Source organism: Arachis ipaensis, chromosome B3 (genome assembly GCF_059453495.1).
Source record: "Arachis ipaensis isolate K30076 ecotype BB chromosome B3, ASM5945349v1, whole genome shotgun sequence".
Classification (NCBI taxonomy): domain Eukaryota; kingdom Viridiplantae; phylum Streptophyta; class Magnoliopsida; order Fabales; family Fabaceae; genus Arachis; species Arachis ipaensis.
In genome coordinates, this window is record NC_142438.1 from 2,407,919 (window position 1) to 2,432,808 (window position 24,890).

General features: G+C 34.0%; 1 protein-coding gene across 3 annotated transcripts; it reads right to left on the bottom strand.

Annotated features, from left to right (window-relative positions):
- Window positions 1-3,527: 3,527 nt before the first annotated feature.
- Window positions 3,528-24,770, bottom strand: LOC107629315 (DNA polymerase epsilon catalytic subunit A). 3 transcript variants are annotated; one of them, XR_015907395.1, is made up of 49 exons: window positions 24,475-24,770; window positions 24,191-24,256; window positions 24,029-24,088; window positions 23,774-23,869; window positions 23,308-23,468; window positions 23,060-23,148; window positions 22,755-22,972; window positions 22,146-22,232; window positions 21,847-21,981; window positions 20,954-21,076; window positions 20,166-20,249; window positions 19,286-19,450; window positions 19,017-19,193; window positions 18,607-18,720; window positions 18,261-18,365; window positions 17,608-17,726; window positions 17,371-17,512; window positions 17,207-17,301; window positions 16,848-16,953; window positions 16,671-16,750; window positions 16,387-16,563; window positions 15,338-15,425; window positions 15,087-15,167; window positions 14,856-14,999; window positions 14,396-14,491; window positions 14,042-14,242; window positions 13,893-13,947; window positions 13,663-13,805; window positions 13,111-13,580; window positions 12,399-12,528; window positions 12,110-12,307; window positions 11,891-11,965; window positions 11,603-11,793; window positions 11,255-11,435; window positions 10,317-10,381; window positions 9,329-9,461; window positions 9,034-9,135; window positions 8,683-8,766; window positions 8,332-8,406; window positions 7,749-7,808; window positions 7,395-7,657; window positions 7,271-7,319; window positions 6,836-6,962; window positions 6,369-6,435; window positions 6,070-6,165; window positions 5,735-5,905; window positions 5,426-5,638; window positions 4,999-5,105; window positions 3,528-4,076 (listed from the first exon to the last, which is right to left on the bottom strand). XR_015907395.1 is itself a non-coding variant. In XM_016332078.3 (49 exons), exons 1-49 carry the CDS (start codon window positions 24,634-24,636, stop codon window positions 3,713-3,715), a joined length of 6,624 nt encoding a protein of 2,207 aa, XP_016187564.1. In that variant the 5' UTR covers window positions 24,637-24,770; the 3' UTR covers window positions 3,528-3,712. The 3 variants fall into 3 exon arrangements, 1 of the variants encoding a protein (XP_016187564.1); XM_016332078.3 differs by having other exon boundaries at window positions 6,836-6,996; XR_002358645.2 differs by lacking the exons at window positions 3,528-4,076; window positions 4,999-5,105 and having other exon boundaries at window positions 5,503-5,638; window positions 6,066-6,165; window positions 6,836-6,996.
- Window positions 24,771-24,890: the final 120 nt, after the last annotated feature.

Here is a 24,890-nt window from a genome sequence, read left to right on the forward strand (position 1 = left end):
TTTAAACATGAAATATTTATTGAATAATAATAATACATGAATAATAGAAAAATGTATAACAAATTGAACATGTTATAAATATAATTGTAAATGTAATAATAAAATAATAATATTATAGCACATTGTTCGGTTTGGATTGGATTGGATCGGTTATGAAAAGTAGATCCGAAATCCGATCTGATCCAGCGGTTTGCAAAAAATAGAATCCAATTAAATCCGAATTAGTGCAGTTTTCGGTTTGAATTGGATTAGATGAGCGATTTAATTTGGATCGGTTTGAATCTGAACACCCCTACTTTAATTATTTTCTACCTACTATCATTTTATTATGGCTTGGGATTACGAGTACAAAGGGGTCATATGTGAAACTGATAATCTTGATGCATTTTTTTTTGTTTTGCGAGGCACAACCAGCATAATTAGGAATGACTCTAATCTGCTTGACAAGATCAAAGAGATGCTCCAGCGCAATTGGACAGCTACTTTAGTGCTCATCTAGTGCACAGCAAACAGAACGGCTGATTTAATGGCTAAAACTGCTACTTTAAACAAGCAGGTGTACCTAGAGTGGTGGTTACTGCCCCCTAATAATTTAAACATTATTATTAGAGAGGAGTACTACTCTTTCTCTTAGGTCCTTTTTCTTTATGTTATGTTCAACCACAAAAAAAATCATCTAAAATATATGATAAAATAACCATCAAATTTCAAAATTTAAATCCTCCAATTTTAAATTTTAAATTTTAACAATGTGACTCCCGCAGCCTCATAGCCACACCTATGCCTTCCTCACCCATGCTTTAGGTTGGCACTTGGCAAAAAGTTATTATAATTCTTACGAAAATAGTTAGTTTAAATATATATAATTAACAAATGTTGGATGTTCATTTCATTTTATTTTAATAGCTATCTGGATTGTTTGTTGAGTTTGGATCTATTTTAAATTTGTCGGAAGCGACCTTCTCCTACCTAAACGACGCCGGCGAGATTCAAGCCACCACCATCTCTGACCTAACGAAAGGCAAAAAGGCCATCCTCTTCGCCATTCCAAGAGCCTTCACACCAACCTACTCGCAGAAGCACGTTTCGGGATTCGTGGAGAAGTCAGCGGAGCTGAAGGCGAAAGGCATGGACACAATCGCGTGTATTTCGGTCAACGATGAATTCATGATGAAGGCATGATAGAAGGGCCTGAAAGTCAACGACGAGATTCTGTTACTTTCTGACAGTAACAGAACATTCACGAAGACCATTGGGTGCGAGTTGAATCTGAGCTCGACTGCCGGATCCAGGAGATGCAGCGTTGAACGATTGCCGGTTGTGCGGTAACCAGACGTGGCCACGACGATGGGGAAGAAACGAAGGGCCTGCCGAGGGATACGATACGCCAACGGAGAGACCACATGTGAGGGACCGATGAGAATGGGAGAGACAAAGAAAACTCATGAGAAGGAGACGGATTTGCTCTCTCCGTAATTGATCATAATTTTAAATCCTAGTTTTTTTTTTAATTCAAAAAGGGTAATTGTTAATAATTAATTAACTTAATTATTATATAATCTTAATTTTTTTTATTCTTATATTATCTTCCCATACTTTTTCTTTGGATTAAGGTGCAGTAACACTAAATTTAAATTAGAATGAGACCCGCGCATCGCACGGAGCAGTAAATTAATGATAGTATATAATAAATATTAAAAATTATTATGTTTTGTAGAATTAAATTAAATGTGTAAACTAAAGTTAAATTTAAAAGGTATTTTATTTAAAATAATTGGTAGTACAAAAGATTTGGATATTAGAGTTATATATACAAAATGACATTTTTATTTGGTGGTTTGATTTTTGTATTTGTTTTAGTTGATCAACTTAGTCTTCTTATGTGGCGCTTGTCCTCCTTTTTTTTATTAGTTGTTGTTAGAGTTGTTACTTTCTTCTTTTTGGGTAAGTTCTTGTGAAGACATGTTCTTTATGAATTATTGAGTTATATGCACTTTCTATTGTGTTGTTTGTTCCATCTTTGCAAGTATGTTCTTTTTTCGAAGATGTGTTTTGAATTTGTATAGTTTTCTTTCTCCTTAATCTCTTGATGGGTATGTGATATTCGTCTGATGATATTAGTGTTGGCGAAGTTGGTTCCTATAATCAATGAATAATTTAAATTAGAAATAAAAATGATGTCTAAAATAATTAAAATAAGTGATTTTTTTCAGTATTACCTGTTTTACTTGTTGTAATGGGTGTTGAAATTTAGTGTTTTTGGTTGAAACAAATGTCTTGGTAATAATGTATTGTTGAAAACTTTCTTTAAAAATTAAAATAATTTACATTGACTTTAAATATAAGTGAGATTGTACAAATTTTTCAATTGGGGTGGTCCTTCAATGTCATTACTTTTTTGGAGTGCTATTAGATTTGAAGCAGTTGTACCCAACAATTTTTTTGCTTCGCCATCAAATAGTACAAAAGTTGTTGTACCACTTTGATCTGAAACCTTTAATTAAATTTTGAACCTCAAATAAGTATTGAGTTAGTAACTAATAATTTGATAGATGAGATTATGAAAAGTATATAGAGTTACCTTATTGTTGGATATTGTGGTATTTGATTACATGTGCCACAAATGTAGTTATCTCTTTTTTCATATGTTTTTTTCGTACACTTTTCACATTCAACATAGTTATCTCCATTGAGTAAGTTTGAGATGTTGTGTAGTTCGAAAATAATTTTTTTGTGCTAAATTCGATGTAATTTGAAATAATAGTGATAATAGACTTATATAAGTAGTTCAAATAGTATGGAATTTGAATATTTGTAACGTAAAATTTATTATAATTAATAATATTATTATGACATTTGTAATATGGATGTTTATTATATTGAATGAGTTATTTATAGAAATTAATAAATTAATTATTGGAGTTATAAATTTGTTGTATTGTTTACAACGGTAAGATATAATAAATATAAGAATATGAATTTAATGTCTTTGTAAGTTACAAATTTGGTTAGACACTTAATTTCTAATTATTGTCGTTGGTAATTATTGTATTGTTTTTTGTATATTTTATTTTTTTTCTGATTTAAAAATAATAGATGATTTGGCAAAAAAGATATAATAAATACAGAAATATGCATTTAATGTCTTTGTAAGTTACAAATTTGGTTAGACATTATTAATTTTTAATTATTGTCGTTAGTAATTATTGTATTGTTTTTGGTATATTTTATTTATTTTTTATTTAGAAATAATAGATGATTTGACAAAAATTGAGTGGTTGATTCTAAAATTTTGTCAAGTAAATAATGTTGCTGATATAACATTAGTAGAAAAAGAAAAATAACTCAAAAGTAACGTGGATAAACTTATATATTTACTTTTATTATTAAAAATAAATCGGTTGCTGTGGCATGCCGCTATATTCGTCAAATATAATATGGCATTTAAAATAAAAAGGAAACTTTTGCATTTTATACACTAGTCATTTGCGCTTTGATATATAAACAATTTCGTCATATATCAATTGTTTGAAAGGATTCCATTGAAGGCTGAAGCTTGATACGCTTCTAAGCTAAATTGATGACGATAAACATTTCATATACACATTTCACATCATGCATGCATGTAACAAGAATAAAAGAATTGGTTACAACAGTGCCACCCGAGCACATCCCTGTGCACATTTAGTTCCTAGGTGTTTTGTTGAAATATTTACAATCTAAGTTCTAAAATCCAAGAGGTACATTCCTGGAGAAGTTGGAATTTCTGACGAAAAGCTATGTTGAAGAAAACCTGCATCTTTGAGCGAAATTCAGTAACGTCTTCCTTGCACCTAAATGAGCCAGCACAAGCACACTGCTCAGACAAATGTGCAGCTTTGACCTGGTTGCACCTGAGGCACACCAGATCTTGAAGGTGGTAAAGCCGCTCTCTTTGTCGTACGATCTGAAGAAGCGCATTCTCCATCACCTCGCGGTCATAAGGCTGCCCACACTGTGGCACCGCACAACGCCACTCCTGATTCAATAAAGCCGAGTCACGGCACAAGTCCAAGTCTCTGCAGTCATTACAATAGCTGTCCCAAGGGAGGGGGGAACACAACAAAAGAGAGTTATATATATGTGAATAAGGGAAGCATCGATATTTCTTCGTAAAGGAAAAGAAAAAAGGTTAGAACTAACATATATAAAGACAAACTGAATCAGGTTATGAGAAAATCGTAAAAATGACTTTAACTTCTTCAATTCCTCTCTTTGCATTAAACCCTTGAGCAAAAAAATTTACACAACCCACCAACTTACTCCTAAAAATGGATCTTCTAAAGATAAATTTTCACATGACCTTGTGTGAAATCATTTTATCTTTTTATGTCACATGTCTTCTCTATGTCCTACCTTTTAAATCAATAATGAAAGATAAAGTATAATAAAACTATATGGAACCCCGTAAAAATTTATAATGAATGGTGACCAAATTATATGATGATTTTCATTTGACAAATTTAATAGTTTGGAGTTTGGACACTAATTAATACTTCATTCATTCTTTTTTTTTTTTTATCACTTTGCATTAAGAAACTTAGAATCACTAACGAAGAGATAGAATAGTAGAATATTTTTCAATACTTTTATAAATTAAAAGCATAATGATACTTCAACAATAAATAATGCAAAGAAAAATGAGTGACAAATAATAAGGTGCTGAGGGAATAATATGCAGCCACACAAACACGAGATAGAAATCTATTGATATTCTGAAAACTTGCGGGAAAAACATTGTATTGTTGCGTAATAGAAATCTATGTATTTCTTTGATTTTTCTGTTTCTTTTAGTAATGATAGGATGACTAAATGATTCATTTTTGTTTATTCATTTAGTATTTGAGACTTATCACCTCATTATCTTGTTACCCACACTTCATCCTATTGTGATCATTCGTAAGTAAATACACAGGAAATGATTTATGCAAACATTTCTTATTTAATTTCCTTCTTTACCTGCAAATGACATTGGATAGGGTGAAGGAATGACATGGATCACGAAACTCAGCTTCTGGAGCAAACTCTCTAACACGAACATATTTTAACAAATTCTTTCTCATGACCTGTGAAGGGTACAATGAGACTATCAATTTGCAGACCAAGAACATAGAGACAAAGATCAACAGCCCATGGAAAACGAAGCCATTCCAAATTCATTATACATGGATAGCTGCACATCAATTTAACTTTATCTTCTTTTCTCCTCCTCCCCACCCCGCGCCACCCCCCCCCCCCAACTTTTTTTTTCTTTGGACTCAGGAAATATGCATAATCATCCTATTGATCACATATTAACAATCTTCCAATATAATGCATAACTGCTGCAAGTATATTTAACAATACCAGGCCTTTAACAAATATAACTCGGGAAAACAATTATTACCAACACATCATGCTGCACACTTTGGTCGAGGGCCAACACAGCACAGACATGCTTGATAAATTCCAAGGATGCATCCCCTCTATGTTGATCACCCACAATTTGAGGAAGGCCAGATGATGTACTTGGGTCATCTTCTGATTTGCTTGCCCCTTTCATGTGAAGAACAATATCACGAACAATTCGCAAAAGATTGTCTGTGAAGTAAGAGCTGATCTGTGGAATAGAAGGCAAAATAATATAACAACTAATATTTTGAATCAAAATATCAGACTTCAGTCCCTACTCCCCAAAGCTCTGTAATTGTTTTACCTGTTCTTTGATATATTCTATCATTTCTGATTCCAAAGCCTCTGCAGCTCCAATGTTAATCGATGGGGTGCAGGAATCACCATTCAGCATTGATTCCCTGATTCCTGCTTGCTTTTGTGCATAGCTCCAAGGAATATACAAGAATTGAGAAACAATGACAATGAAATGATCCTACAGGGAGACATAATATAACTAAACAAATTAGAGATGAAGAATACAAATATAGCTTCAATATTAAAGGCTAACCAATTAGAATTCAACAAATCAATTCTCATAGTAGCAATTCTTTGCCTTCAAACTTATATTTAAAGTAAGATTCATGGAAGGCAACTTGCCTGGATTTTCTTTGGCAAGTACTCAGCAATATTCCAGCTTGATATAATGTCAACTTGAGATTCATCTGATTTTGCTGGTATTCCGCCATAGTTATACTACAGGGGGAAAAGAACAATAACTAGGCAATGATGCTGATTTGAATTAAATAACATAAGAGTGAAACGATTGCAAGACTGCACAACTACATGCACTTCAAATTGCACAAAATTACATTATGATTCACAAGTAATAATTAGATGCATTACCAACAACCTAGGGGGAGGACTAAACAATTAACAAAAATGCATGATGATCAAACCTGATCCATGAATAGCAATGACCGCCAAAACTGAAGTGGTTCCAACTCAATCCATTCAAATAAGTCTCTACAAAATCAGCAAGACAAAGTAAGAGCTTGTGGACAATATTGTTGTTCAGTAAAATATTGTAGACTTTTCACTTTTAAAGAAGTCAACAAAAATCTCCTAAAAGTAAATAGGTTTAAATGTGATTATCCCAACATTTTTCAGCCAACATCTCAGTGTTAGAACTGGTGCTGCGACAGTGGGAAAATTTTCTTTTGTTTGGGAAGTCGCGGCACCAGAAGTTTCCTTTTGTTTGTGCAGTCGTGATGCCATGGTGCTAGAACCAGCACCTTGACGCCAGATTTTTTGAAGTTTGGATGCGTAACACCACGAAAGTTGGCTGATTATTGGCCGGAGAAAGTTGGCTCCATAACAGGACTGGGAAGAAAAATATTTAACTTATGGCTTTTACAAGACAGACCTAGACTGTATAGTTCTTAACAAACTGTCACAGTAAGCTTTGGCTGCAGCAAGATCATATTTCCCTGTGTCGATAATAATCTTTGAGAAGTTTGCAAATACAATTGTTGCACCCAACTTGCGGAACTCTGCCAACAACATTGCAAACACTTTTTGCATGACCTATAATACCAAGCAATAAAAAGACATAATAAAGAAAAAAGTAGTAAGAGATTAAAACTTAAATATTCAAGTCACAATGAAATGAACTGACAAAAGGCCAACAAGCATAAAACCAAAATAATGGAAAACCTATTTTAAAGGTGGGAACAAGTTGTAACATCTCAGGGGTTATCCAATTCACTAAACCTTCTTATTTGCCCTGTCAAGTTGGCTATACATTTTGGAAAGATTAAAAATTTTAAGATAAAGAGGAAAAGAAGATGAATGTTGTTACCTTGTGAAGTAGCTGGTGAAGAGCTGGATCGTGAAGTTTTGACTGAGGGCTGCAATATGGGAAGGAATTTAGTAGCTATGTGTAAAAAAGAGGAGAGCAGGAGACAAGTAAACATAGTAAAAACCTGCAAAGCCATCGATACAGATGTTGCAACATTGCATCCGCATATGTGTTTTGAGATGTAACTGCATCTGCAAGGCACCGCTGAATCAATTGTTTCAGGATTCGAAAGGCATGTGTACATGAGGCAGCCTCATCAAAGCCACTCTGATCAATAGTGGGATTAGCTCCAGAATTAAATTCATTATCGAATCCTAATAAAGCGCCTCCTTCCATTTCATTGACTTGGTTGCTTTTTAAAAGGGCATCCACAGCTAGGTGGTGTATCTGTAACATAAACAAATAAAAATATTTATAAACGTCACCAAGTTATATGTACTTCAATCAATTAGTGAACATAACTCTGTTAATATCAAACCTTTAACTCAACAGTAACTTTTCTGTAAGCTCCAGGATATGTAAGAACAGGTTGGTGGACCTATATCCAGATAGCACAGCAGTCAATTTCAAAAAAACCAAAATGAGCATGCTCATTAATCAAATAATCACAGCATTAGCGTGGAGAAACTATTCCTACGTACAATCTTTCCCAGCAAACTTTTTAAGTAACCACAATTGAAACCTGATCATTTTGTCATGGAGAGTGGCTGCTTGATTCATTGTTTAAGTTGTTTTTAAAACTTGCAGATGCTCCCCCAACAATATAGCAGATTTAACAAATTAAAATGAATACAAGTGGTTATTATATCATAAATAGCAGTTACTTCACCCTCCCCCCCACCTCCCCTCACTCCGCAAAAATTAAAAGAAAAAAAAATGTAGTAGTATAGTCAACATTCAAAGTCTCATTCTGGAATGAAAAATAGGTGTCTGAGGTACTTGGAAACAAGTTTCTTCCTGAATAGTAATCATAATGATCCCTGAAGAACACAAGGTTAAATCTCGGAAAAAGTGAAGAAAAAACATTGAAGCTTTAACAAGTTAAATATCTATGGACCTACCTCGTCAAGAAAACAGGTCTCTTCATCATTAATGCCACCTAAATCAGGAAGACCGCCATCCGATATCCAAAGTACCTATATAAGTATGAATAAAATTTCATAAGATAAATGGGGCTATGCCTAGTTATTAATTTTTGAGAAAAAGGAGAGGGGGAGGGGGGGGGGGGGGAGGGAGGGAATAACATTTTCCTTTAAAGAAACACAAACAACGGACACCTATCTGGACATAAACATTTATGAAATCATCAAGTGCAGGGAGGGACATCAAACAATACAATCAAGGATGAACCAGTAAGTCATGAAGTTTCAGTTTGCAGATAACATTCATATACATAAACTTAAAATCGGAACCTGTTGACTATCACGCAAAGCTCTTGAGAAGAAGGTATCTGCTGTAAATATAAGCCAGTCAAGTTCAAAATTCCCAAGTGGTACCTGCAAAAGAAATTCATATGCATATAAAAACAAAATGCAATTGTGAAAGTTGCAAAACAGAACTTCTCAATAATTTACTTCCACTTGAAGAACAATTAACCAATCAGCAGGTTAACGATGGGATCAAGTTTTATTGAGTTTTTACTTGTGACTTAAATAACAAATTTAGATTGGTTAAGTATTCCTAAACTGGCAGTGAGCAATAAAAATGAATCATCTATTTCTTTTGTAGCTTTTCCAAATATGCCAAGGATTTATAGTGCTTACATGGGCATATCTTGAGAGAGCAATTCTCTCATTTAGCCATTGGCCTGATGCAGCACAACGTTGCATTCCAATTTTTCCAGCAACTTGTTGCCATCCAAGAATCTACAAGGAGCCAAAATTAATTAACATGTTGGAAACTAAATTAGAGGTAGCAAGATAAAAGAATTCAAGTTAAGACAACCACCTTGGTGAAGACATTGTTGAATACTTCTTTTAAACCAATATTTTATATACACACACACACACACACACAAGAGCTTTAAATGCAAACACCCATGAAAAGAACCAAGTTTACCTGATATTGACTATCACGGGCATTACAAGGAATACTCAGGCATGGAAAATCATCTAGAGATCGAATACCCAATTTCAAAAGTTGAACATTTGGGCATTCAATGATAGCAACCATAGGTCCATGATATTCATTCCTATGATAAACAGTATCAGAGAAGACAAAAGATAATTCAGTATAGAGACAGGTAGTGGAAAAAAATGAATTTTGATATTTTATGAATGAGGCGTATACAACAAACATCATAAATTTTATGGTAGCGTAGTATAGCTTCAAAACCTTATTAAGCTAGAAGAAATTAAGCATCTCTAAATTTCAAACACTAATCACTCTTAGTCTTCTTTCAAACATTAATATAAATTGTACACAAATGTTATACCACTGCACTAACATTTAGTAACACTAACATAACATTGTAGACACAAATGTTATACCACCACACCAACTTTCAAACCCTAAACCTAGTCCCCTGAGATCATAATGTGCTCTATCACAAACCAACTTCCTTGTTGGTTACCAAAGCTCAATTAAGGTCATGGCTTTTATTATTGGATATTAGGTTTATGGTCCCGATGCAAGACTTCACTTGCATGTAAATTATATTAGAAGGAAATTGAGAATGACTTGTTCCAGAATTTTCGTAACAGATTATGGGAAAAGAAAAAGTTTGTACGGAGTTCAGATACTAATTACTATACTCTGAGAGACCAAATGGAGAAAGAAACGTCAATATCAACTGATGGCAGTCAAGGAAAGGAGATTTATCAATAGGGTTGCCCACTTGAGAGTTTTGGGCACTGCGGTCAACTATAATTGAGATACTTATATACTATTATAATGCATTCCATAAAGAAAAAATTACATTGTATCCCGTTAATTTTATTTGCACTAAGCAGCTAAAGGAATATTTAGAGAACAAGGAAGCATCGTCTCATTTGAAAAAGGCAGCCTAATTCTGGTTCTTTCTTTAAAATAAGATATGAGAAGAAACCTGCGATCATTTATTGCTCTTTGCATCAAAGTTTCAGCATCCTTGACATGTGAAACATAGTCCACCTGAACATAAGATATAATTATAACAAAAAACATGGAAATGGATAAGTATTCATACACTTATATGGAGAAATGCCAAAAGATGGAAATAGTTAACTCCTATTAACATCATCCAAAGATATAAGGGCCGACACCACAGTTCCTAAGAGACTCATGTCAGCAATTTAGTCCCTCAATGAATCAAAGTGTCTTGTTTTACGCCTCAATAGATTTTCAGCACCAAATTAATTCTTCAGCATTGTAAAGTATTATCAATATCAATTTAGACCATCAAGCAAGCAAAATGTCATCAAATTAGTCCCAAAATTAGAATTCATTTCTTAGTTTGACAAAGAACAACTAATTTAATGACTTTTGTGAATGAGGGAGTGCCCTCCGACCTTAGATAAAATTTTCTAGATTAAGTTTGCTGGTTTTGAGAGTAGGAAAGAGGCAAAAGCTACGAAGCAATGTATTGTGTGCCATTGTTCTGAGTAATTGGTTGGAGAGCCATTTATACACCTTCAATGACAGATTTTCAGACAAGAAAGTTTTATAGGATAAGATTAGGTATTAGGATCTATTTGGTGTAAAGCTCATGATCTTTTTAGTAGACTTCCCCTCTTAGAAATATTGAATAATTGGAAAGTGACACTTCATTCATAGTCTTTTCTTTTGTGGCCTTTATAAGGAAATCCTTTATCTGCCCATCTTCTTGTATTATTCTTAGTCTTAAATTAATATTATTCTTTTATCACCAAAAGAAGTGGTGACACCTATATCTTTGAAGGATTGAAGCACCATTTTAAGCAATAGTCAAAGGAACATCTACATATTAGATATTAAGATCTACTAAAAGGAAACAAAATTATGATCAGACAAGTGTTGTTCATCTACCTTAAAACTAATGCTATTCCGGGGAGGTGGCTGAATAGACAAAGCTTGGCATGCATCGTGAAACTGTCTTTCAAGATAAGCCAGTGATAAATCCTTGTTTTGATATGGATTAACTACCACGACTGTTATTGCTTTTGATGCTGGAAAATATCCAACGTATATAGCCCGTCCCTCAGAGATACTGAAGTCCATTAAAAAAATGTTAAATATAAACACTACTATCATTTGCAAAGTAATGAAAATGCATGAAATTTATTTTTGAATAAAATATAATCCAGCTTTTAGCCAACAGTTGAGTGACGAAAATTGTTGAGAAGATATCTTGGTAAGTATTGAATCTCCACTTACCTATGATACAAGTAAAAAAAGGATATCAATTGTTCGAGATAAGAACATTCGGTTGTGGTCTTCATGTGCAATTCACTCAAATTCCATGAGTCTTGTAGACTTCTTTGTTTGGCACTTTTGTCCACCTTACATACACAACCAAGCTGGACTATAGCATTAAACTCCAGTGGCACCTTAGTTTCATATATTCCCTGACCCAAAAATAAAAAAAGAGGAATCTTTTAAGTTGAGTTCAGTACTTGAATATAATTGCATATTTGCAACAGTCACTTAGTCCTATATGCGGACCTCAACATCAGGATCTGCTAGAAGAGCTGCAAGTTTTTTGCTTGCTTCCTTAAATTGAACTTCGTCAATTGAAACCTGCAAAATTTCCAAAGCACAATTAATATCTTGCTTTGAAGGAAAAATAAAAGAACAAGAAGAAAATGTTTTTTTTAAAATATATATATATATATATATATATATATATATATATATATATATATACAAGAAAATCACTAGTACCTCATACAGATTATAACTTTGCTTTCCATGAGGAAGTGTCTTCTTGACGCTTTTGCCAAGAAATTCTTCAGTAACTGGTGATCTTGAGTTGAGGTAAAAGACTCTAGGAACCGAAACAGGAATCTTAAGCATAATCCCATCAACAACTACCCAGGCAAAAAATTGGCCAATCTGTGAGCTCTGAAGTAGTTGTATTATCTGAACCACAGGAAAATTAGAATAAGGAAATCAAGAGACCATATACTTATTTTAAAACCAATTGGTCTTTACAGAATTTAATTGCACTTACCTGCCAATGGTACTGCTTCAGGGCTACTTCATTCGTTCTAAAATATGAACTGACATTTGTTCTACCAGTTGTACCATTCATTTGTTCAGGAACATCATTCATCCTATCAGCTTTCTTTGAATTCTCCAATCTGAAAAAGTCAACTCGCTTCCTTACTCAATCAATAATAATGGGAAGCTCACAAAAATAAAACCAGAGATGAACATTCAGATATTAAGCAGGACTTAGGAGTTAACCCCTACAAAGTGGCCAATGGGTAGGGTACAAGAATGACAGGGGCTCACCAGCGAAGTCAGTGGAAAACATTTTTTATTGGCCCTTTTGCTGGTGCTGGAGCTAAGTATAAGAAAATTTTTAGGCATTCATATGATACAAATTACATTTCCCCAAAGTTTAGGATATATTAGCAATTACTAAATTCTGAAGAGATATACATAAGACTTTCTTCAAACAAAATCCAAAGACAAGTAATTGCCCAATTTGGCTGTGACCCCTTTTGGGCTTTCATTTGTGCTGTCGTAGTTAACTGTCACAATCATAGTGGTGGGTAACATCAATAAACCCAACACAGAAAACAAATCATTTTTGGTAGAAGATCCAAACAATCCATCATTGACTTCTGGTGCTTGATCTTAGAATAATCACACCAAAATATAATCATAGATATTGATATAAATGGACTTCAATACTAAGATTGCAATGAGAACTTTACCTTCGCTTTTTTCTCTTTTCCAGGATACTTTTCCACTTTCTCTTCTTTATTTCAAGCCATCCTTGATAATCAACATTTCTGTCTACAATTTCAGATGATATTTCCTTTTGTTGAAAAAGTGAAAGTGACTCGTCCTTGCTGCTATTATCAATATGTTGTTGCTCAGAATTTCCATGACCACTGAGCTTAATTGAATTCCCTTCATTATTAGCTTTATAATGCCGTATAATTGGTCTAGGACCAATTGGCAAATTCCTGGCCTTGTTTCCAAAATCCTCCAAGTCAATCACAGTCTCTTCATCAGCCATAAGGCTGACACCATTAGAATCACTATTCCTTTTTGAGCGATCATCCCTTTTAAATGAGTTAAAGACATCAACTAATTTTCGTTGACGAAACTTGTCCTCTTTTTCACGAACTTTCTTATGCAACCAATCCGGATGAGCTACCCGAGGAACAGGATTTGCAATCTGTAAGTATTAAACTCCTCAGAGAAAATACGAAAAATACAAGAATCAATTACTTCAATATGCCAAAAGGAAAACTTAAAACCTTTTGCATGGCAGCGGGAATTGTGACAATTTTTTGAATTGCTGAAGAAAGCCGCTGCTTGTAGTAGGACCAGTCAACTATGGACCGAATGCCAACATCTGATGAGGCCTTGCACCATCTTCGAACATAGTACTTCATTACTTCTGCAAACATTATGCAAATGCTTCCTTGTTTAAAATGCAAAGAAGAATAGAATTGTTATTTGTTAATCATAAAACAAGAAATTTTACCAGCTTTTGTTTCAAATATTGCAACAGGAATAGCACGCTCGCTTACAGGTGTTCCCTGCAGAGACGATGAGTTTTTCCTTATCACTAAGCAATAAACTAGCAAAATATTGTGGGTGGATGCAAAAGAGATAATTTTTTTTTTATTGTACCTTAGGTTCACTTGCTACTATGTACTGACATCGAAGACCTTTATCTTTGACCATTGTATCACCAAGAAAGTCGGCAAGACGTTTGGCAGTGGTGACAGCACAAGATTTTTGCTCACCGTAATCAGCTAATGACTTGCTCATGGTACTTGATTCTGAGATGTAATCAAGCAACTCACTGTCTGTAATATCCTTCCCTTGGTTCTGTATGTCAGAAAGCAATGACAAAATAAGGAAACAAAGGTTATATCAAATCATGACCAAATATATCCTCAACAAACTAATTTAAACAAACAAATCCCAAGGCTCTTAATACAAAAATCAAATTAGACAGTAAACCATGGATCTTTAGCATACATCAAGAAGATCAAGCCAGCGATTTGCCACAGCAGCAACAGCTGAATAGCATTCATCTAAGGTTGAGCCATGGAGAAACTTGTCAAATAGCTCAGCCTGTGACAAGAATGTGTTAAAGAAGAAACAAAGTCATAAAATCATTCTAAACATAAAGAGAACTTTCACAAAATTATCACATGAACCAAGTCAGTGAATAGGCAGCTGCCAAGTTTCGAAATGATATTAGCTAAGTTACAGTATTTGTATTTTTCAAAAAAAAAAAATATCAGGAAAGAAATAAGCAAATGGCTGAATAGAAATTGCCAAAATAAATATAACTTGTCTTCCACTTTCAACTTTCACTTGAATATGTGTTCCATCAAGAAGAAAGTAGGAACAGATATCCTTAATCCTAATGATTTATCCATATTAAATACTATGATGCTTTGTGCTTGAAGCTAACGATCTTAACCAATATTACCTGGAAAACTTTTATTAGTTTCAGTTCACCTCTTCGCTTGATCTCAAAACCTTTAAGCTCTGCAAGGGTTCCATCATCATTAAAAACAGCATATCGTTTTTTAATTAAAATTCCTTCTTCTTTGGAAGCAGGAAGAATCATTGCCTACGTCAAAGCAAACCATATATAAGTCATTCACAAATAGTGAAGCACGGGAAAATATTCAAATCATAAACTACAGTTCTAGTTTACCTTGTATGGTCCATCCACCTCAAATTCTATAGAGCATTCGCTACGGGTAGTATATGTTTTCCTTATTGGATCTGTGAGTGTCTACCAGAAAATTGGAAATATAACATATGAAGTACTTAACTTTTAAAATAAATAAAAGTAAAGAAAACAGTAGATTGCAAATCTATTAACTGCAAAGCACCAAATATAAGAAGCACATGTAGCATATTGCGAATTTAGTTGCTTTTTACATAAAAGAATTCCAAGCTTACCTGGTACTGATCATTTGTATTATTGATTGCCACATCAACATTTAGCATTACACAAGGGTATGAGATTGTCAACTTCCTTTTCGAATCTCTACAATGCAATAAGTATGAAAAAGATTCTTCAGAATTCTAACTACCAAGATTCTAAACCATCAAAAGTAGGCAGAGAAAATTAAGTTTTGGAAGAGAGACAAAGAAGGGTAAAGATTAAAAAGGTGAAGCTGAATGAATTGCCTACACCCTAAAAACAATCACCGAAATCTGGCCTACAAATTTTAGCACAGTTAACAATTTCTGAAGTATTCCTCAACAAGAACAAGTGAACAGTTAAACCTTGTCCCAGTAACAGGATCAGCTTCCTGGATCTAATAATGGCATAATGTTCTATCAAAAATCATGTTCATGTTTAAACCAATAAGTCTCTTTTAATGATTTGCATATGGTTTTCTTTAGGTCCCCCCTACCTTTAGCTACAAGATTTCATCAAACATATTCAAACCACCTAATTCTACCATCTGTTCTACAAGTGGCAGTACCCCAAATCTCTTTCTAATGCATCCATTCCTTATTATATCTTGTCTACTCAACCCATTCATTTATTGCAACGTTCCATCCATGCTAGCCCAAGACCTAGTCTCATACACATTGTCAATATGCAGTTAAGATTTATTTTTACCCTTAAGCTTCAGTCGTACTTTTCTATTGCAAATAACAGCCAAAGCACTCTCCAATTTGACCACTCAGTTTGGATGCTATAGCTTAATCCTCTAGAGTTGCCATACACATCCAAAGCTTGTCTCCACAACTCTAGTAATTCATTTATTTATTTTTTTTATCTTGATTCTCCTAATAGGACTATATGCTCCATGGCACCCATCTTGAATGTGCTTTATGAGCACATCCAAGACCAAGGTGAAAAGATAGAAATCGTTAGTGCAGTCCTAAGTACTCTAAAAACAGAAAGCAGAACCAAAGGTTACAGGTATATTATATTTCAAGTACGGTTATAGTCATTTAAATAAATAACCACACAAATCATGAATAAAACATACTTTGTTTTAAAAGTAAAATTTTCTGGAAAAGACCCAGGAAGTGCACACCAGATACCATCAGTATCTAGTTCAAGTGGTTTCCCTATTTTTTCTACCAGCAAGCGGGCATTCTGAATTATTTTTGCTCCTGTATATGTGACTACTCCAGCCATTTCCATGGAGTACCATCTAGCACCCCTATAAAATAAATATAGATACACAAGATGATTAAAAGAAGAATAATAGATCTTATTGAATAGATCCCGTGTATGAAATTTTCAAAAAACAGAGATCAATATACTCACTTGCGCATAACATATCCATAAAAGGAATTAAGTATACACTTGTGAGCAAGTTGCAATGAATCATAAAGCACAACCATGTCCTGGATCACAAAATAATCAAACAAAATGAAACCTAACATAAAAATGTATTGACCATATTAACCTGACCATGAACAAGCCTATAAATATAATCCATACTTGTGCTTCCTGGATCTTCATAGGATTTCCACTGCCCTTGGCTTCTGAAAGTTTTCCCTTCCAAACCTTATTAAGGCCTTTATATTCATATCTTCTATCTCGGAAACTTGAACCATGAACCAGATAGCACAAAACCAAGGTTTAGAAGTTATAACAGAAAGCAACCAACCAATGGAGCAAGGAAAATTGAGGAGATTATGTTTGAAGTTGAAGTTTAATGTGACAATATTAAATTTATGAACTTATATTAACAAATATGTTCTGCAGATTATACACCATAAGGGCATATTATCTATCATCAACTAAATACTGTAAAGGTTAACTTACTACTCAATCGATATACAATTATCTTAACTCACCTGCGAACAGTGTCAACATAAAATGGATTTTCACGCATGCAGATTCCTGCTTCACGGAGTTCTGTAACTGGTTTGTTAAGAACACGCTTGTATGCCTGTGAATGCCATCTTGATTAAGTATGACCTTTATTATGAAACAAAGTTGTTAAAAAAACAATACCAACCTTCTGGCAGTATTTCTTTAAACGGTCTTTCAGCCTTAATTGTTGCTCTGCCTTGGGCAGGTCAAGAAAAGATTTTGATAACCTCACGTTAGCACCATCAACAAAATCGGACTCAATCTGCTTCTTTATATGATAATAGTCACTGAAAGATTTCAAATAGATATTTCAGTCAGTTATGCACAAATAAATCTGCAATATGCTAATGATAGCAAGCATTAACCAAAAAGAGAGGCACACCTTTTCTTTGCCATGAATGTTTCTCCACGCCAAACCCACTCAAGTTTGCGTAGACATGTCTTTCCAGGACGGTTGAAATCACATGCAGTGCAAACCTCATCTGAAACAATTGACGGTGGCTACAAATAGGAAAGAGACGTCACATAAGGCACCAGCATGCATCATAACTTCAGATTTTAGAAAGATAAATCCCAATAACACAGCATAAGCAGCACAAACATTCTTAAATTTTCTTCCAAATTTTTACTTGGAAGTTGATAGAATCAAGAAGATATCATTTCTAACAGAAGTGATAATCCACATGAATCTGGCCAGAAAAAGCTAAGAAATCATTGTGACATTGTGGTGAGATGCATGGCCACTTCTGCAGGTTCCTCCTACTATCAATTTTTTAAGAAATCCAACCAAGTAAAATTGGAGAAAATGTTGATATTCGAGAATTACCAAACTTATCTATATGCATTATTATGCACAGGAAGTCTCACGAGTACATAAGACCTCAAAAAGACAAACATAATTATTTCATTCTGTTTTCCTCTCATAGCTTAAATTCTTCAAGTTATAGTGGATAAAGACGTACTTCTGAGTTAAAAAAGCTCGTATAATTGCATTTCCAGCTACCGAGTATTATTATAATATTGTGGAACGCATACCTGAAGTCGATTTGTCAAAATTATGTTTGGATACATAGCAGCTACATCTAGATGATAAATGAGGGGGCATTCTTCACGTATTGGAACATCTCGTAATTTTGAAAGCTGCATTGACAGGGAGAAACTGGTCATGATAATCTTTTTATTGGTGTCAAAAATAAATATTTTAATTTTCAGGCTTACAACATATTCAAGAAATAAACTAATTATTAGCCACCATGATGGCATTGAATGACATAACTGTTTTTGAAAATATTAGAAACCAAACAATTACAACTTTAGACATCATTACAGGACAGTAAGTAGTAATGAAAATTTTTGGCCTGTTAAAAACCACAGTTAGTACCTTTTCCATGATGGCATTCTTTACTTCATCATAATTAGAGACAGATTCCAAATCCATTTTACCCTCTACTCTTATAGCATACTGTAGATCTCTATCAAGATTGTTGATCAATTGCTGGAACACCACCAGTCAGCAGTTAGTGAAACAAATCTGCAGAACTAACATGATAATATAGATACACGCACATACATTACAAATAACCAGAACTGAGTAGATAAAAATGGTTTTTAATGTTTGCATCTCTGGCCTCACAAATCAATCCACTTTCCCTATTTTGCAGGGAGTGAGAAAATAACCATGCAGGGAATAAATAACATCTAGATATGAAAATTCTTATTGAATGGCATGTATAATACAGAAAGGAGTAAATAGTCAAGAATCAATAATTAAAAATGTAGTAAACAACAAACCTCATAGGCAGATGACTCTAGTGTAAAACTAGTTGGAATATCAGACCTGAAAACACCACTTTCTAGGCATTCTACATGGCCACCTATGTATGTCTCACTCTCAAGAAGATGATTGTTATAAAACTTCTCTGGGTCGGATTGGTGTTTGTTAGGAGATATAACATTCGCTTTGTATGCCTGAAACAGATGCAAATAATTAAAAGGGAAACAAGTAACCAGGAAATGGAAAAAAAAAATCAATTTCACTGAACATGTGCATAAGAGCCCACCTGAACCATGAGCAACATTTCACAGAGGGTCCCACTGCCTTTGCGCAAGACTTCATCTGGTGACATGGGTATAATAGTAGCAAGGGAGAAAATAAAGGGATGAACATAAGTTGTATATAAGTAATAAGTTGCCACTGCATCAGAAACGGAATAGGAAGCCATTGTCTGCAGTAACAATTCAAAACAAACAAAATAAATAAATGAATAAAAAGAGAAATCAGGAAGCCATCATTGGCAATAACGATTAAAATTAACAAAACTTAAATCAATAAAATTATCAATATATTTCAGGACAAGCCGGAAGCATAAATTTTCAGATTGAGAACTCCAATCACAAACTATGGCATACCATTAAAAAACAGGGACAAAAAATAATAATCCCTTCCAACTAGAACTAAGACTGCACAGTTGCTTTGAACATGGAAAAAAAATGGCACGGCACTTAAGAAACTTCCCATCCATCTTTTCTTGATAATGTAGATCTCACAGTTAAACAGGCAACAATCGGTATACTACACATCCATGAATTTGGTATAAAGATATGCAAACCCCACGGTTCAGATATTCACCAGAATCCAAAAGACCCAAGAAATAAGAAGAGCTTTGTTTCTCCTAGAAAATTAGCATATTATAGAAGTCCCCCTTTGAACAAAACACAGAAAACTAATTCTAATTCAAAACCTACTGTCTTACATTTTTATTAGCCAAATAATAACATTTATCTATCTTAAATAAAAAAGATCACAATTATACTACACTTCCTTCAATGGAAATTAAACAGTTGGGACAAGGCAACCAAGTGAACATCTAGTTTGTTCACAATCATTACAGTCTGCAAAGAGGCAAAAAAGACATTAGTCAGTATCAAAACCAATCATACCTGAGGCTTTTCCTTTGCAAAGCAAACCATATCCTCAGGGTTCACCTCCAAGGGATCATAACCCAACTTTGCTTTTGTAACAGCCTAAATAAATTTAGGGGAAAAAATAAGAAGTCAGGCAAAAAAGGATAAAAATTCTAGGAAGCTGACAGTTCAATTCAATGTAAAAATAACCATTCATTTTCACATTTGACAAATATAAAACTTAGATTAAGTAGCTAATAAGTTAAATAAATTACATTATTCAAATTGATAGCCAACCCCACCAAGTCGGACAAGGCATTATTGTTCTTGTATGTAAATAGCACATCCTCCATCAGTAACTAGACAAAACTATTTATAATTCTCTTATCTAGTAGTCGAGAATTAATCGTAAATTTCCAGCCTACTAATTTACTGTGAAGTCATTGATGATTCCATTTGAGAGGACTTCAACTTAAATAAGGTCTTCAATGAAAACTGCCATTAGCATTATTCAGTATTCATGAGATTATAGCCGGTGGAGAGAAGTTAGATCTTTCAAATTTCAAAGATAAAATCAATGTGAACCTAAAACTTTCATATTAAACATGTATTAATGCTGAAAACTGATTAGACCATTATCCAATTGCGAACACAGCAAAAAATATGGTTAACTAGAAAAGTACATGGAAGAATTTAATTGAAAGATAGTGTAATAAAGCTTTCTTACTACATCAAAATTGAACTCTTAAAAATATTACTAATTTACTAAAAAGGACAAAATAATATGCAAAAAGATTGAGAACTTAGGAATACAAACTTTTTACCTTTAGGCCTTGGCTTCCTTGAGGGAGATAACTGTCCCGTTTAACCCAAGCAAAACAATCTAAATGACAAGCATATTTAGCACGACATTCCCCTTGATTCTTGTCACACTGAAACCCCAATTCCTGCAAGATTAAATAATAAAGTTGAAAAAGAAATATTCTATTAACAAGTTTGAATGAGAAATCATCTGAAATAGATTTAATTATTCTGCATACTCTATAGCTCACTCAACTTTCAATTAGCTTCCTATAATTTAAAGTTTGTAATTTAGTATTGTACAAAAAAAAATTGAAACTGATTCCTATAATTTATACATCTCTCATTAAATGGTATACTACGTAAATATTTTTCAATTAGGTCCTTATCTTTCAAAATGTTGTGATCAAGTCCCTATACAATAAACTTTTTAGCAGAAAACAGCAATTTCTCATCCAAAATAGAAACACTTGATCACATTTTTAAACTAGAGGGATATATTTGAAAAATGTTTGTATAGCATAGGCACTTGATTAGAAATGTTTAAACCATGGAGAACTATTTGAAAATATACAATACAAAAATTAGATATGAAGTTTCAAACTATAAGCATCTAATTAAAATTTAATTGAAACTACAAAGACCTTGAAAAGTAATTTAACCTCTAAAATAATATTCTTCAGAATAAGATATGAACTAGAAGCCATTAAACAACACTTCTTCTCCCAGAACTTCCAAGATGGGGAAAAAAATCCGTTTATTAACTATGGCATAAATAAGAAAGTCATAACTATTGCAGTCAAAAGCAAAAAAATTGCCTCAAAGACTACAAGAAGCAAGAATCATTCTCCAAGGTGAGCTATTAACAACAATTGGCATAAATTATAGTACTGTCAAAAAGAAACTTGTGACATACCTCACTCATTTTGAACCCATGATGTTCTGCCCTTTTCTCAAGGAATGGCCAATCAAAAAAATCACCATTATACGTCACATAAATACCAGGTTTCACCTCTTGCATGTGAGAAAACCATAATCTAAGAAGTTCAATCTGCAAGAGCAATAAAATTCATTCGTATGAAAAGGAAAACAGATGATGATAAACCTGAACAAAATAGAAAGCATCATAATAAAACATAAGGGAAAGATTTTAAGTAATTAGTAAGCAAATGACGTAAAATAACACATTATTCATGAATTGATGTAAACCTTTACCTCATTTTGAACATTTGTAACCTTAAAACAGCCTTCAAACTCTGGTTTAGGAGTGTACTCTAAATCCTCTATGTCATCACCAACACACTGCAAATCAAAGCACCATAATTATATAACAATTTGTTATGGCTATCAGCAAGATAACAGTTCAATCTTTCTGATACATTCGATGGATGCACAACTTCTGGATCAATTAACACCTACAGTTGGTGCACAAGGGTTATATAGTTTACTCTAATTCAACTTGCCAGATCGTGTATGATTCATTGGATATGCCTATGCTATTTACTCTAACCTCTAGTTATATATCTCAAATATAGAATCAAAGACCCACATTATATTCAATAGTTCGATGCAAACTAATCAACCTGATGTGCACCTAAAAATCTAAAATACAGGATGCTTGGGAACACAAACCATTTGCAGATTAATAATCTAAATAACAAGAATCTGTTAAGAGAAGAAAGAGAAATAAAAAAATATTTATTATGAGACTGCTGATAAGAGGTTTTTGATGAAACATGTTTTCAGTGATTTGCTTCGTAATAATATATGAACAACAGTAAGAGAGAGATTGATCAAACATCAGTGTAACTAATTTAGATTTACCTCTCTATTTGTGATTAAATACCCTTGTCCATCTACCATGTATGAAATCATCATAATCAAATCATAGTCAGCATCAGGAAATTTGAGTGGAAGTTTTGTGGTCTCAATGTCAAATGCACAAACACGAACTTCGGCACGCTGCAGAAGATCTGTTCTCTTCTCAAGTGTAACCCCAGTACTGGACACGCAAACATCATACCACTGGCCAGAGCGTATATCTGGGTCACATGTGAATTTGAGTGTCATAGTAACTAATAATACCAATTATATATATTAAATCATTGGAATAACTATAAAAAAAGTACCATTGTCAATGGCAAAGCGAACATGATAAGGAACATCATATTCACGGAGATCAATTATGCAATCTATAAAGTCCTGTGGTTTTTGTTCTCTGTCATGCAAGAAACAAGTAAAGGATCAGACAAGATAACAAAAGAGAAGTTATCTTTGAAAAACCAATCAATGTTAAAATATATCATTGCATGGTTAAAGGAAGTCAGGTATGATAATTCAGTCCAACAATTCCATGTCTCATTAAACTTCAATATACCTTCTTTCAGTCAATATGGACTCATAGGCTTCTGCAGCATCAGACTTTGCCTGATTTCTTTCAACAACATGCATCAGGTCACTCTTTACAGTCATCAATTGTTGCACGGTATCAAATGATAGCTTTAGATAAGGTTTTCTTAAGCCAGACAAATGATTTTTCTGGGAGAGTAATGGAATTAAATCAGAATTTGTTTATGAGGAGAAACAAAGCAAGCATAGTAATATTGAACTAAAGCCAAAATGAATAGTTCAAAGAAACATAAATGCTAGATTTCTTTTTCAGAAAACACTGTAAAATTCACAAACAGTAGCAAGATACTAAGGCTGGCTATGTCATTGACTTGACCTTTAAGACTACGGAAATAATTAAAATTCAAGAAAACAGATCATAAAAAAATAATGTGAAATGCAGATTTGTAAAGTTGATTAAACTGAAGCAGATGAGAGATGCATAAATTGCTTACAAGATCCAGGTCTTCTTTCTCTATAATTTCAATGTCTGCAATCTGAGTTTCATAACGGCGCCTCAGGTATGCTTCAACATCCATCTCCATTTTATTCTATTACAGTTATGCAAACCATAAATGGCACCAACATCATGATGCTTATTAGCAGAAGTTGAAAGCAATGAGCATGATAATTGATGAACACATATACACATGATTAAACCCTGATAATTTGCAGTCTGTACAATCATGCATGCGATTGTGCTTGCTCACCTTTGTAGCTGCGTAGAAATAAGGACGAAATCTGTATTTAGTCTTGAAGGAAGATCCATCCTGCAAGCATACTCCGTTCAGTGAACAATTTACCTAACCAGATTACTATTTGCGTGGAAAGAGAATCAGGAGAAGCATTTTATACAAGCAATACGGCAATACCTGTGTAACAAAGTAAAGATCGACGCAACTGTAGACTTTGTGGGTCTCTTCATCCTCACAAGAAGACTGCAAAATATAGTAAAGCAACTATCAGTCCCTTGGAATAGCATCTTAGAGAAAAACCAACTTGCTGCAACTGCATAAAATCGTTAGTGAAAATAAAAACAAGAAAGTCAAGTGTAACCAATATGAGGTAGTGGAAAATCGGTGATGGTAGCAACAAAACCACACATTTGAAGCAACGGGGAAAAAAAAAACGAACAAAGGAAAATGAAGTGGCTTACAGATGCAAAATTGAGCAACCATCCAAGACGCTTTTCGCCCTCAGAGAAGAGATCGAACCCTAATCTGGCCTCAAGTTCTTCCTCTGCACTGCAAATCAGCTTCTGCTTCTTCGACCTCTTGGGGTTGTCCCTCCGGTCGCGTCTCCGGGCATCGCCGTTCATTGGTGGCAGGAGATCGGCGAGTTTTCTGGCGAAGTTGGGAAGTTATGTGAAGTTGAAGAGCAAAACGAAGGAAGAAAATCCTGTTCTCTGATCTTAGGTAGAGGCTGAAGCTAGAACTAGTGTGCGTTTTCCCGCGCTTTTTCCCGTGGGAGAGATAGTGACAAAATGACATAAATACCCCCACTAAATAACAAGCCCAACAATCATACTCCGAGCTGTTTGCAAATTGGGCCATATGGTGGGCCAGGTTGAGC

Excerpts from the sequence above, each read along its gene's own strand:
- LOC107629315 (XM_016332078.3), bottom strand. The coding sequence starts at position 24,636 with ATGAACGGCGATGCCCGGAGACGCGACCGGAGGGACAACCCCAAGAGG. Across the intron at positions 15,000-15,086 it reads AGGTGGATGGACCATACAAG|GCAATGATTCTTCCTGCTTC; the intron begins GTAAACTAGAAC and ends GCTTTGACGTAG. Across the intron at positions 13,806-13,892 it reads AATATTTGAAACAAAAGCTG|AAGTAATGAAGTACTATGTT; the intron begins GTAAAATTTCTT and ends TAATGTTTGCAG.